The 12,500-nt window shown below is 43.4% G+C and overlaps 2 protein-coding genes across 2 annotated transcripts in view; one reads left to right on the plus strand and one right to left on the minus strand.

The window, feature by feature from the left end:
• cerkl (CERK like autophagy regulator) overlaps window positions 1-4,601 on the plus strand; it is a gene marked incomplete at both ends in the record, with an annotated part of 76,091 nt that extends 71,490 nt beyond the window's left edge. The window contains 2 exons of the mRNA XM_080752834.1: window positions 2,569-2,771; window positions 4,520-4,601. Of these exons, the coding sequence (XP_080608960.1) occupies window positions 2,569-2,771; window positions 4,520-4,601 (285 nt within the window). The remainder of the gene's footprint in view (window positions 1-2,568; window positions 2,772-4,519) is intronic.
• Window positions 4,602-8,481: 3,880 nt separating this feature from the next.
• On the minus strand, window positions 8,482-10,122 carry LOC308307567 (phosphoacetylglucosamine mutase-like; the record flags this gene model as incomplete). Its single annotated transcript, XM_080752835.1, has 1 exon — window positions 8,482-10,122. The coding sequence occupies one exon, from the start codon at window positions 10,120-10,122 to the stop codon at window positions 8,482-8,484; it is 1,641 nt and encodes a 546-aa protein (XP_080608961.1).
• Between the last annotated feature and the right edge of the window lie 2,378 nt (window positions 10,123-12,500).

Here is a 12,500-nt window from a genome sequence, read left to right on the forward strand (position 1 = left end):
TATCTATCTATCTATCTATGTGTCCGTCTATCCATCTCGCCATAATAAATTCATGCATGTGTCTCTTATCCACAACTTTCCAACATCCTATCGTGCATTGCGCAGAAGGCGAGCGGCATTTCCGGCGTCGCAGCCGAGTGTGATCTACAAGCTCACAACGGTTGCACCTGCGACGCTACGTGAGCTTGTATATCTGATGTTAACCGGAAGTGTCCCGCAGATAATGCTACAGTAAAGTCTTGCGGAAACAGGTGGACTTTATTGGCAAGTCTAAAAACAACAACAGAGTCATCCTTCAAGATTGCCAATGTGGATTAATTCACAAACAAGCCAAAGCTTAATACAGATCGTTTAGCAGACAGTTAGCATAAGCATTAGCACATAACAGCCAACTACAGCCTGTCCCATTAGCCATCTAGGCTACTAGTAGGCCATTGGGACCCTATAGCAATAGCACTGATTAGGCTAATGGATTAGCCTAGTTCATGTTGGCTTGGCATGGCATGACTCTGCTTTGTCAACAACCACCAACTAACCTACATTCTATATATACACTGACTGAGCCTTGCTGCATGACCGCTAGCCTTATGACCGCTAGCCTTATGCAACCTCTGCTGGCCTGCTCCGGATGTCTGCTCATCATTATTATTGTCATTAGACCTTTACGCAATTACATTACTGACTGTAGCTACATGAATGCATGAATGCATGAACGAACAACGCACAAACGATTGAATGAATGAATGAATGAATGATTGATGAGATGCCATCCTAATGGTTGTGTTGGCGTGGTGTGTGAAGTTAAAAATGGATAAAACAGGAAACTGCACTGTACACAAGCAAGTCACTTAGGACAAAGTTACACATCACATCAGGTCATAGCGCCCCCCTATTTTCCATTCCATTTTATATGACATTATTTAGGGAATATATGGGTAGAAGGATGCTGAGGTTGGAATTTCCAGGCAGGAGGCCTAGAAGAGGAAGACCAAAGAGGAGATTTATGGATGTTGTGAAAGAGGACATTCATATTTAAGGAAGAATTCATATTGAATTCATGTAAAAATATATTATAATTTCTTTATGTATTTATATATTAAGTTTACAGACTCATATATCTTTTGAATTGACCAGTGTGTGTGTGTGTGTGTGTGTGTGTGTGTGTGTGTGTGTGTGTGTGTGTGTGTGTGTGTGTGTGTGTGTGTGTGTGTGTGTGTGTGTGTGTGTGTGTGTGTGTGTGTGTGTGTCACACTATACTGGTGGTGCAATACTGACCTCTGGGGGTGTTACAGTTAACTGACAACAGTCTGATAATAAGGACATGTCTGTCTGTCTGTCTGTCTGTCTGTCTGTCTGTCTGTCTGTCTGTCTGTCTGTCTGTCTGTCTGTCTCTCTCTCTCTCTCTCTGCCTGCCTTTCTTTCCATCTTTTTCTTTTTCTTTTTTCATAAACTGATACATGACTCACATACATCAAACAACAATTAACTTTCACATTTGGACTGACATACATGTAAACATACATACATGTATCATCTTCTTTTTACACTCATTGCCTTCCAAAATTATAACATCTTCAGGAAAGGGGTTAATGTATTCGTCTCCCCTTTCTTGGTTCTCTAATTTGCGAGAAGAAAAAAAAAGAAAGAAAAAACACCTCCATATTATCTCCGAATATTCTTCCCCCAAATATTCCACAACTGGGCCCCAAACTGTGAAGAACCCACTCAAGTCTCCCTGGAGAACGTGTGTGAGTCGTTCTAGTGGGAGCAGTTGCAGAAAATTATGGAGCCAATTTGAAACAGAAGGTACATCGTCATCAAGCCACCGTTGTAGTATCGTCAACCTTGCACAGTACCATAGAATAATATGAAGTCTCTTAAACCTATTTGATTCTGGTGTAATTGGGTGTAAACCCAGGATACATTGTAAGGGGTTGATTTCAGTCCTAAACCCAATTATAATTGCCTGCCTGCCTGCCTGCCTGCCTGCCTGCCTGTCTGTCTGTCTGTCTGTCTGTCTGTCTGTCTGTCTGTCTGTCTGTCTGTCTGTCTGTCTGTCTGTCTGCCTGCCTGCCTGCCTGCCTGTCTGTCTGTCTGTCTGTCTGTCTGTCTGTCTGTCTGTCTGTCTGTCTGTCTGTCTGTCTGTCTGTCTGTCTTACATAGAATTGTTGATTTGAAATATAATGATGAGCTATAAATCCCAACATGTATGTATGTATGTATGTATGAATGTATGTATGTATGTATGTATGTCAGTAGCCCAATCAGGGACCAGCATCTCTGGCAACATCATCATTAACTGGCAATGAGGGACCAGCATTCCTGGTGATGCCAGTGGTGATGTCATTGGTCATAATATATCAGATATTTTTTGGAAGCGGTGATGCCAGTGGTGAGCGCATCTCATGGTAGACCATACATGGCCTACTTTTGCGTAAGGCGCAAGTCAGGCACCTCGACAGAGTGCATTGTAATTTCTACATTGTGGTATTGCTATTACTTCATCCACAACTGGCGAGTGGACTAAACTCGACTCTGATTGGCTAGCATCATGTCTCCTCTCCGCAGTTTGAGTTCCCATTCGTGGAGAAGCACACCGTGGCGGCTGTGAAGCTCCGCCCCCGACTCCCGGTTGGCTGGCAGGAGGAGGAGAGCGAGGACAGTCAGGAAGTGGACGACTCAAAGACCACGCCCATCCTGTCCTCGGAGAGGAGCTTCCCGTGGAACATCGACGGAGAGCTCATTTGCATACCCAGCGAAGTACTGGTCAGGTAATTTTATACTGTAATTATACCCAGCAAAGTATTGATTATACTATAGTATACACTATACTATACTATACTATACTATACTATACTATACTATACTATACTAGACTATACTATATATAGTTATACTGCTAACTCATCCACCGATGATGATTGTAATGTTGCCCAAGTGTCCAAGGCTCCAAAAACAGTCCAGAGATACAAGTTAAGGTTTTGTTATTTCACCCAAACCTCCTCCACCGAACTTCAGTGCAGTTTACATTGATTTCAAGTAGCAAAAAGAATACTGACCAAAAATACCAAAAATAGAGAAATTCGAAAAATGTTAATACTTAGGCAAACTAACAAAACAAAACCCAACCGGATAAGAACTCTCTTCATCAGGTTACACCTTGATCACAGCAAGGCCCTGCTCTCCCTCAGGGATGTTAACTGCGTTGTTGCCCCCATGATCCAACTAACCTGTCTGTCCCTGCAGTGTCCTTTAAATAGGAGTGGATCCTACACAGGACATAGCACCAATTAGCAACAATACTTCCAAATGGCCTGGGCCACAGGGTAGTGGTCCAGGTAGGGCTGTCACAGTTATTACATAATCATCTAATCGTAATTATTTCACAAAATCGCGATCATTTTTCATAATCGTCATAATCGTTTCCATGTTGAAAAATGTCCATATATTAACTCATTCTGTGCCGATCCCGAACTAGTTCGGCTTTATTTCAATCCAATACAATTTTTTTTTTATTAATTCACTTACCCCGAGCTGCTTGTAGAGTCGTGGGTGGTCCTGGCTCGCTAGCCGCTAGCCATTCTACTCTGTCCGACGATATATTCCATTAAAAATGGTTTAAAATACATTTTTGAGCTCCCCAATGTTCACCCAATGTTCGGCGCCGCTTCCGATGAGTACACAAGTGTGCCGATCCCGAAGTAGTCCGGCTTTTTTTAATTAAATGAATAAAATGATAAGAGGCCTTCTGAAGCCTGGCCTGATTTTTCTAGCTACTAGCCGAAAGCTAGCAACCTCCCGGCCGGCCGTTATTTGCGAACGAAATCGCCAATCTCCGCCTAATCCAATGAAAGACCACATCTTTGAAGGCTTATATCTCTGGATTGTGTCTTTAGGGAAGCGGCGCGAGGTTTATTTACGGCGAAATCGCCCAAAAATGATCTTTTAGATGACAAAATGGGAATAGCCATTCTGTTAGCATTATCATCCGGGACATTTCCATGACGTGCATGAACGTGAGCACGTGAGGTCCTGGAAGGTGAGGTCCTGGAAGCTAAAGCGCTCGCCCATGAGAGATACCCTGGCATTCCTTGGCCCCTAGAGGGCGCTGGCACAGAATGAGTTAAAAATAAAAGTAAAAAATAGTGGAAATAGCAGATCTACAAGCTCACAACGCATCGTGACGCGTTGTGAACTTGTAGATCGGCTATTTCCACTATCGATGTTCTTTTTTAAGTGGTTAGTTGTCAAATATGTCAGTAATTTCTTTGTATATTTAGGTTATGTGTCATATCTGCCATGTGCAACTTAAAAGCCTAAAAGCCAAACAGAAATGTAATTGTCAACGACAAAAACACAATTAAATCATTAATCACAATTATTTGAGTGACAATTAATCGTCATGTAAAATGTCATAATCGTGACAGCCCTAGGTCCAGTCACCTAGGCTGGTAATCCAGCCCTTACAGTGTTGCGGGTTTGGGTCCCGATCCTGACGACCTTTGCTGTGTGTTTTCAGGGTTCACTCCAGACTCATAACTCTGTACGGTGTGGAGGTGGAGAGTGCAGAGGAGTCCAGCATCAGCTGCTCCTGCATCTGAAAGACACAGATCTACAAATACACTGGAACACCTTGGTAGATCTACACATAGCCTGGAACACCTTCTTAGATCTACAGTACATATACACTGGATGGTCTAATACATGCAAATATATAACACTGTCCCATTGTGTTAAAGAGGTGGTGCCATAGTTTTGTACTTTTTCTGTTTTGTATGTGTCTATGGAGTTAACATTACTCTGATAGACCCCCAGGTGTGGTTATGCTGTGCAAATTTGTCTTCCCTGTGTATGTTGGGTTACTTCCTGAAAGCTGAAAGCCTCTGAGTAAAAAGGCCTGATCGAAAAACACTGAGTTAATGACATCATAAAATCATCCCCTCCCCTTTTACGATACACCCAACACTGTGGGTGTGGCTAACTTCAGCTGGGTCACCACCCACCTGACAAACAGGCATACTTAATGAACTGGTGGTGTGGCCACATAAAAACATAATTGTAACACTTTCTATACTTTTTTTTTTTTTTTTTTTTTTTTAATCTTCCTCCTAGTATAATCATAATACCTGATCATCATGTTTTAGGGGTTAACACTATAGTAACCATGTGAGCCGTGTTGTTTCTCATGTGATGACGTCACTGCATGGCATGCTCAATGCCAAGGTTGCCCGGGTCACAGGGCATTTAACCCTGTCCCTAATCAAGCGCAGGTGTTGCTGATGAGAGAGGCAAACGTGTTCATGAGAGCTGGTCTGTATTTGTGCCGTGCTGTTTTTAAGATTGTCATTTATTCATTTATTTGTATGCTGAAGTGGCGCTCGGCTCAACTACAGAGAATATGTTTATTGTTTTGCTTATGAACATCAGTGTGTTTTGAGCTTAACGTCTAAACTTAAATCCCTGAGCCACATAGTGCTACTACAGGTATAGGACTTTGGCACTGCATTGACAGTGCACTGATGGTACATTTTATTCATTGCATTGACAGTGTGCTGACGGTACTAGGGCTGTCACGATTATACATTTTACATGGCGATTAATTGTCTCAAATAATTGCGATTAACGATTTAATTGTGTTTTTGTCGTTGACAATTACATTTCTGTTTTAGGCTTTGAAGTTGCACATGGTAGATATGAGACATAACCTAAACATACAAAGAAATTACTGACATATTTGACAACTTTATACTTAAAAAAGAACATTGATAGTGGAAATAGCCGATCTACAAGCTCACAACGTGTTGCAATGCGACGCGTTGTGAGCTTGTAGATCGGCTATTTCCACTATATATATATATATATATATATATATATATTTTTTTTTTTTTTTTTTTTTTTTCTTTTTTTTTGAAGCGGTGGAAACCGCTTCCAATGAATGGCTTTGTGTGTATCACGCCCATATATGGTCATTTCAGTCCAGAATGAACAAGCTTTTTCAAAAACAGAATGTCCGTTTAATTACCATATATGGTGATCTCAGTCCAGAATGAACAGGCTTTTTCAAAAACAGAATGTCCGTTACCTTATGTCCATATATGGTCACTCCAGGCCAGAATGAACAGGTTTTTCCTGTCCCGTACATGTAAAATATCAGTCCAGAATGAATAGGCTTTTTCAAAAAGCAAAATGTGTGTCCCATGTCCATATATGGTCATTTCAGTTCAGAATGAATAGGCTTTATATGTCCTGTACATCTAGAATATGTGTGCGGTGTCCCTCCCGGTCAGATGAATGGATACTTTGAGGATTGGTCAAGCTTCACATGATAATTTGGCCTTCAGGGTTTATCTGTCTTATTTAAACACTTTATATTTATTTATGTATTTATTTAATTACAAATTCTTATTTTAATGTATGTGTTTTAATCTATTTTATTTTTTAAACCTATTATACCAACTGTCATACCAGCTCTCCAAATACATTCAGAATAGAAGTTTTATCTGTCCACCGCTTCAATTCGAACCGAGGTTTGATTTTTTTAAAATAGATTAACATTTTTCAACATGGAAATGATTATGACGAAAAAATGGCTTCATGTGGATCTCATGTGGGACTCATATGACGGCCTGTGACACCCCTGTCGTCTCTGACATCATATGACCAGCCTCTGACTGTTGTTCTCAAACTGATTTTGGCGGGTTCCCACTCTCCAGATGATTTGCTTACTTTTCAACATTAATGTCAGATTTTTTTATTTATTTTTGACATTTGAAGGATTTCTTAGACATTCTAATACCTCTGGGATTGGGTATTGTATTGTATTGTATTGTATTGTATTGGATTGGATTGGATGATTGAATGACCAGCAGGGGACAATAAAGTGGTTTGGAAAACTTGGAGTAGAACCGCTGCTCCTACACTTGGAAAGGAGTCAGCTTAGGTGGTTCGGGAATCTAGTATGGATGCCTCCCGATGGCCTTCCGAGGAAGGTCCTCGATGCACGTCCCACTGGAAAGATACCCTGTGGCAGACCAAAGACCAGATGGAAGGATTATATCTCCAAACTGGCTTGGGAACGCCTCTGTATACTCCCAGAGAGAGTGGAGGAAGTTGCTCGGGATAAGGAAATCCGGAAATCTCAGTTGGAACTGTTACCCCTGCGACCCGATTCCGGATAAGCGGTTGCAGATGGATGGATGGATTAAGGTTTCACTTTCAAGCACAAAGGGTTTAGGTTCATCTAATTGTAATATTACAATAAACTCCAAAACAATAAATTATAAATTATTTTGTACAATCAACATTGCTTTCTAGAAAAATGATACCAACTGTAAAACTGATTGTTTAATTGATTGCATGGATTGTGTGCGCTGGTTCTCAATGACGGACTAGAGCAGTGGTTCTCAACCAGGGGGGGTCCCCAAATTATTTTGGGGTGACCCCAGATGATTAACTTAATGTGCAACATTGTTTTCTCACTCAACAGTAAACTAACCAACATCAAGTTTAAGTGTATAGAGGGTACAAGCACATTTCTAAAGTGAATTTAAGGACCTTTTAATACCTCTAAAATGACAAATTAAACAACTCTTAGTGCTCGTCAGGGTGGGTGTGTGTGTGTGTGGGGGGGGGGGGGTCCTCAGTTCAAATATGATTCCTTTTGGGGTCGCGGCCTGAAAAGGTTGAGGACCACTGGGTTAGAGGACCGCCAGAGGATCCTTACGGGTCTGTCACTCAGAGTTAACACTGAGGATGAGGGTCCCAGAGATAGAAACCACACCAGTGTGAAGTGATCAGTGCAAATAATCTCCTATGGAGATGTGTGCTATACTTGTTTTGACTATAATACAAAACAACATGGACAGAATGGCCCATGATTGGCCTGTGCTTGTTATCTTTTTGCTAAAACTGACGTCATGGACAGAACGGCCCATGATTGGTTTTGGCTAACACCTAGTGAAACGTAGGCGGTGCGGTTTGCCCCGCTCAAAAAATGGTAGCCCATCAAATGTGTGTCCGTGGCCAGCCTAATGCATAATAAAATGCATTCCTTGAAATTCAAGCTAAATTGGTTAACAAGGCATGAAAATAACCACGGATAACCACGGAGCTCTACAAGCTCTAGGCGTTGCCTTTATTTTCGGCAAAGAGGTTTGGTGTAGAGGGAAAAAAGAGCAGACTAGGTACAGAGTGAAAGGTCAAGTTTATTAAGTATTGACGGTTCAAGTGGTTAAATATCTGAAAACACAAATTGACATGAATCCAAAATGCACTGATGATTGTGCTGTCAAACAATGAAACTATATGGAATCTATGAAGAGGTTGTGGGGTCCCTGCTTCATCTGTCTCTCAACTAAGGGGTCCTTGGCCTGAAAATGTTGAAGACCAATGGCCTACTCCACCTGCTAGACTCCAGGTTGGGGTTCATCCCCTACTCCACCTGCTAGACTCCAGGTTGGGGTTCATCCCCTACTCCACCTGCTAGACTCCAGGTTGGGGTTCATCCCCTACTCCACCTGCCAGTCGATGAACCGCCAGGCTGACCTGGCGTGCCAGGGCGTCGGCGCTCTCCTGTGTCTCCGCCTCAGCATACACTCTGACCACGTCCTCGGTTCCGGAGGGTCGCACAAAAGCGCGTCCCCGTCTGCAGTTCTTCACCAGGCTGTCGATGGCATCCTGCAGACCCGGCGGACTCACCACCCGTCTTTCTTCGTCCGCCGTGGCGATCGCCCTGCGGTCGGACACCGTGACTTTGAGCTGTCTGTTGGGTAAGTCGGAGTACATGGCGTCCCACTGTTCTACGGTCATGCCCTTAAGGGCCAGTATCGCCTCGATCAGCAGCATGTCGGAAATGGCATCGCCCACCGTCTGGTTGACCAGGTCGACGGTATTCCACAGCAACGCGGACGCCCTCTTCCTCTCGCCACTGGAGTCTGGTTCCTCGGCTAGCCGGCGGATCTTCTCTTCAGCCGCCTTACTGAACAACACGGTTCCGTGGCCGTTGGCCTCGAAGTACACGCCGACGTCGAAGTCCTGCGCTGCGCGGTGGAGGTGTTTAACTCCGGTCTTGGTGCACCTCACCGTTACCTTCACGGTGTCCTCCAGGTAGCATGTTGAGCTGCCGTTGGCGTACGCCGTCTGCACCACCGCTATCTTCAGGTCCAGGCCGGCCTGCGCAAGAAGCTCTTTGAGGAAGGTGCTGATCAGCGTAGCGATCTTGTCTCCGTCCAGTAGATGGAAGCGTCCGTCCGAGTCACTGTGGTAATAATACACTATGCGGTCCGCGTCGCCGTCGAACGAGCAGCAACGCTCCCCCGCGCTTGCCCGAACGCCTGCGGCCGGTTGCTGTTGCACCTTCACATAGTCGGCTCCACACTGGTGATTGAGCTTTCCGCGGGTGCCGTCGTTGAAGAGGGATATCTGCAATTCCTTCTTCAGGTGCGGCTCCATCTCGCGCACCTTCAGGGCGCCGACGCCGTTGGCTCCGTCCAGCGCCAAGCGCTTCTGGTCGTCTGTGCGCTTCGGTGCGTTCCCGGCGAGCTGGACGAACGCCCGGGACAGCTTGCGGTAGTATCCCTCCACCGTGGCCTCTCCGTAGCTGCCCTGCGTGTTCTGACAGCGCACCATGAAGTGGAGCTGAGGAGTGGTCACCAAGCCGTAGTCTTTGCTGAGACCACCCAGGGCACACACTCCGTCCAACACGGCCTGTGACAGAGCCACACCGCTGCTCCTGGTGTCTCTGCCCACAAGGACGCTGGCCTCCTGGGACATGTCGACGCCCTCCGTCTCTGTGATGTCCCTCAGGGCACTGAGCAGGCGGTCCTGCCCTGCGTTGGCCAGCTGGGTGGCATAACCCTCCCATGCCACCGTCACCATTTCCCCCGCAGGGTCAACCAGCTTCATGCCGTTGTCCTCCTCTGGGTTGTGGGACGCGGTGACCATGACTCCGACGGCGGCGCGTGACTTCTTGGACCAGAGTGCGGCCAGCAGGCCCATTCGGAACAGGACGTGGTCCAGTTGTCCCGCATGGGTTCTGAAGCCAGATGTACCGTAGTGCAAAACCAGCCCCGCGGGCTTTGGATGCAGCAGGGACTTCTGGGATACCTTCTCAAACTGGGACATAGTGGTCTGGTGACTGTCCTCCTGTCTACTGATGTGCTTGTAGATAGTCTATTCTCACTTCTAAAAATCATACCTATAATATAATAACGACATTACTGCAATCCGGGAGTGTCAACAACGGTCACCGTCACTCTCTCACCTGCAGCATGTTACTACAGATAATGTAGTAGGCTAGCGTTTCTGAAGAAACAGAGTGGGATCGCTGTGACGTCATATTTACCTCCAAGTACGTCATTTTGACGTCCAAATATGGAGTTTCAATAAGCTTCATATCCATCGATTCCTTGAATAAAATGAGTCTTAAGTAGTTCAATATTTCAACAAGATGGGGTCTAATAACAGTGACGCTCCCAAGAGGATCTGAGACTTATGAGGCCGGTTTGTGTAATTTAGACCTTCTTAATCCAGTGTGAGTCATTTACTCCACAACATTCATTTGAAAACTTTAGTTACTAGTTACTTTGAGGATATAAATTATAAAACATACGTTAACCACTTAATTTTATACCTAGACTATTTGAACGATGCGTTGTGAGCTTGTAGATCTGCTATTTTAGGACGCGTCCATGTACGCGGACGCGGCCGTCAGCGGCTCTTGCTGGATGTATGTGGCAATTGGCCTTGCCACTGACTAAACAGACTTTAGTATGTTTGGTGTTTTCCCCATAAGTTTTAACTATAATTATTTCACACAACACAAGGGTTAAAAGTTTGAATTTCACTGTATTTATGAAGATGCAGAGTTTGTTTGTTTGTATTGATATACTTGTCAATACAATTGTTGTGTGAAATATTATAGTTAAAACTTATGGGGGAAAACACCAAACATTCTAAAGTCTGTTAAAGGACAACTTTGTTTTTGTTTTTTACAACAAGGGTTCATGTTTTAGATTGTAATTAAAGAATATTGAAAGATGGGTGTTAAAATTATTTCATTTACATCTTTCTATTGTTTTAGAGATTCTTATTTCAGTGACTGGGGGCATGCGTACAAGTGGCTACTGTAAATATGTCATTTTACACAGAATAAGCCCATTCCCAAGATACAACGCAACCTTTCATGGTTGGATGTGACTTATGGGGAGTAGAAGTGTTACTGTAAATAGCAATAAAGAAACTGCTTGCTTATTGTGTCTAAAAAGACATATTTAGCCACTTGTACGCATGCCCCCATGCGTACGCATGCCCCACATTTTAGCAGGGTAAACGCAATAAAACAATAGAACGAAGCAAATGAAAACATTTTAACACTCACCTTTTCTTTTCTCTAATTACAATCTAAAATATGAACCCTTGTTGTAAAAGAACAAAGTTGTCCTTTAAGTAGTCAGTGGCAAGGCGAATTGCCACATACATCTGTCTATCTATTGGGCTCATTTTGTAGGCAGAGGAGAATTTCTGCCCCCAGTTTCCGTGAATCTTTTTACTATTTACACATTTTTCTTCTCTTTGTTGTTGAAAGGAAAGTGTTAGAATTATACTTTAGTCATTATTTTTGTCTCGGATCTGTTGAAATAGCGAGGGACAGAAAATGCTCTGGGGGCAGAGTTCTCCTCTGCCTACAAAATGATGTCACGGCTTAAAAGCCCCATATGTATTTATTTAAGTATTAGAATATTATATAACATGCTCCTCCCGTGACTAAAATTAAGACGATAACGCATTTAAATATTTTTATTCTATTTTATTTTATTATTAAAAGCATCGATAAATCTTCAGCAACACTCCAGTGCACATTTAGACCAATTAAACCCACACAGTTATCTACAGGAAATAAAATAAAATAACTTTAATTTACAAAATTACTTAATTTACAAAAATACTGTGATGGAAGCAACAATGCAACACACAAAGATTACGCTTTCCTCTTTTTCCATTTCTCTTCCAGAGAGAGACACAGACAGACAGACAGTAAACTGGTTCACGGTGTTACAACTCTCATCTCTAAGTCTAATACAGGGGTCTTCAAAGCCAAGGACCCCTTAGTTGAGAGAGAGATGAAGTAGGGACCCCCACAACCTTTCCATAGATTCCATCATCGTTTGACAGCACAATCATCAGTGTATTTTGGATTCATGTCAATTTGTGTTTTCAGATATTTAACCACTTGAGTCGTCATTATCCAAATGAACTTGACCTTTTACTCTGTACTTAGTCTGCTCTTTTTCCCCTCTACACCAAACCTCTTTGAGGTAGATCTGCTGTTTTTGGCTAAAGTTCTCAGAATATGGACACTAGGGTACAAGTGGTTAATATGAAAAGGTCACGCAAAGATTTGGAGGCCCCCCTGTAGTAACTCTGAGGACCCCCTAGGGGTCCCGGACCCCCTGTTGAAGACCCCTGGTCTAATACTTCATCCCATAATGAAGGCAGTCAGA

The sequence above is a fragment of the Nannobrachium achirus genome, assembly GCF_963921795.1.
Source record: "Nannobrachium achirus genome assembly, chromosome: 22".
In the NCBI taxonomy this organism is placed as follows: Eukaryota; Metazoa; Chordata; class Actinopteri; order Myctophiformes; family Myctophidae; genus Nannobrachium; species Nannobrachium achirus.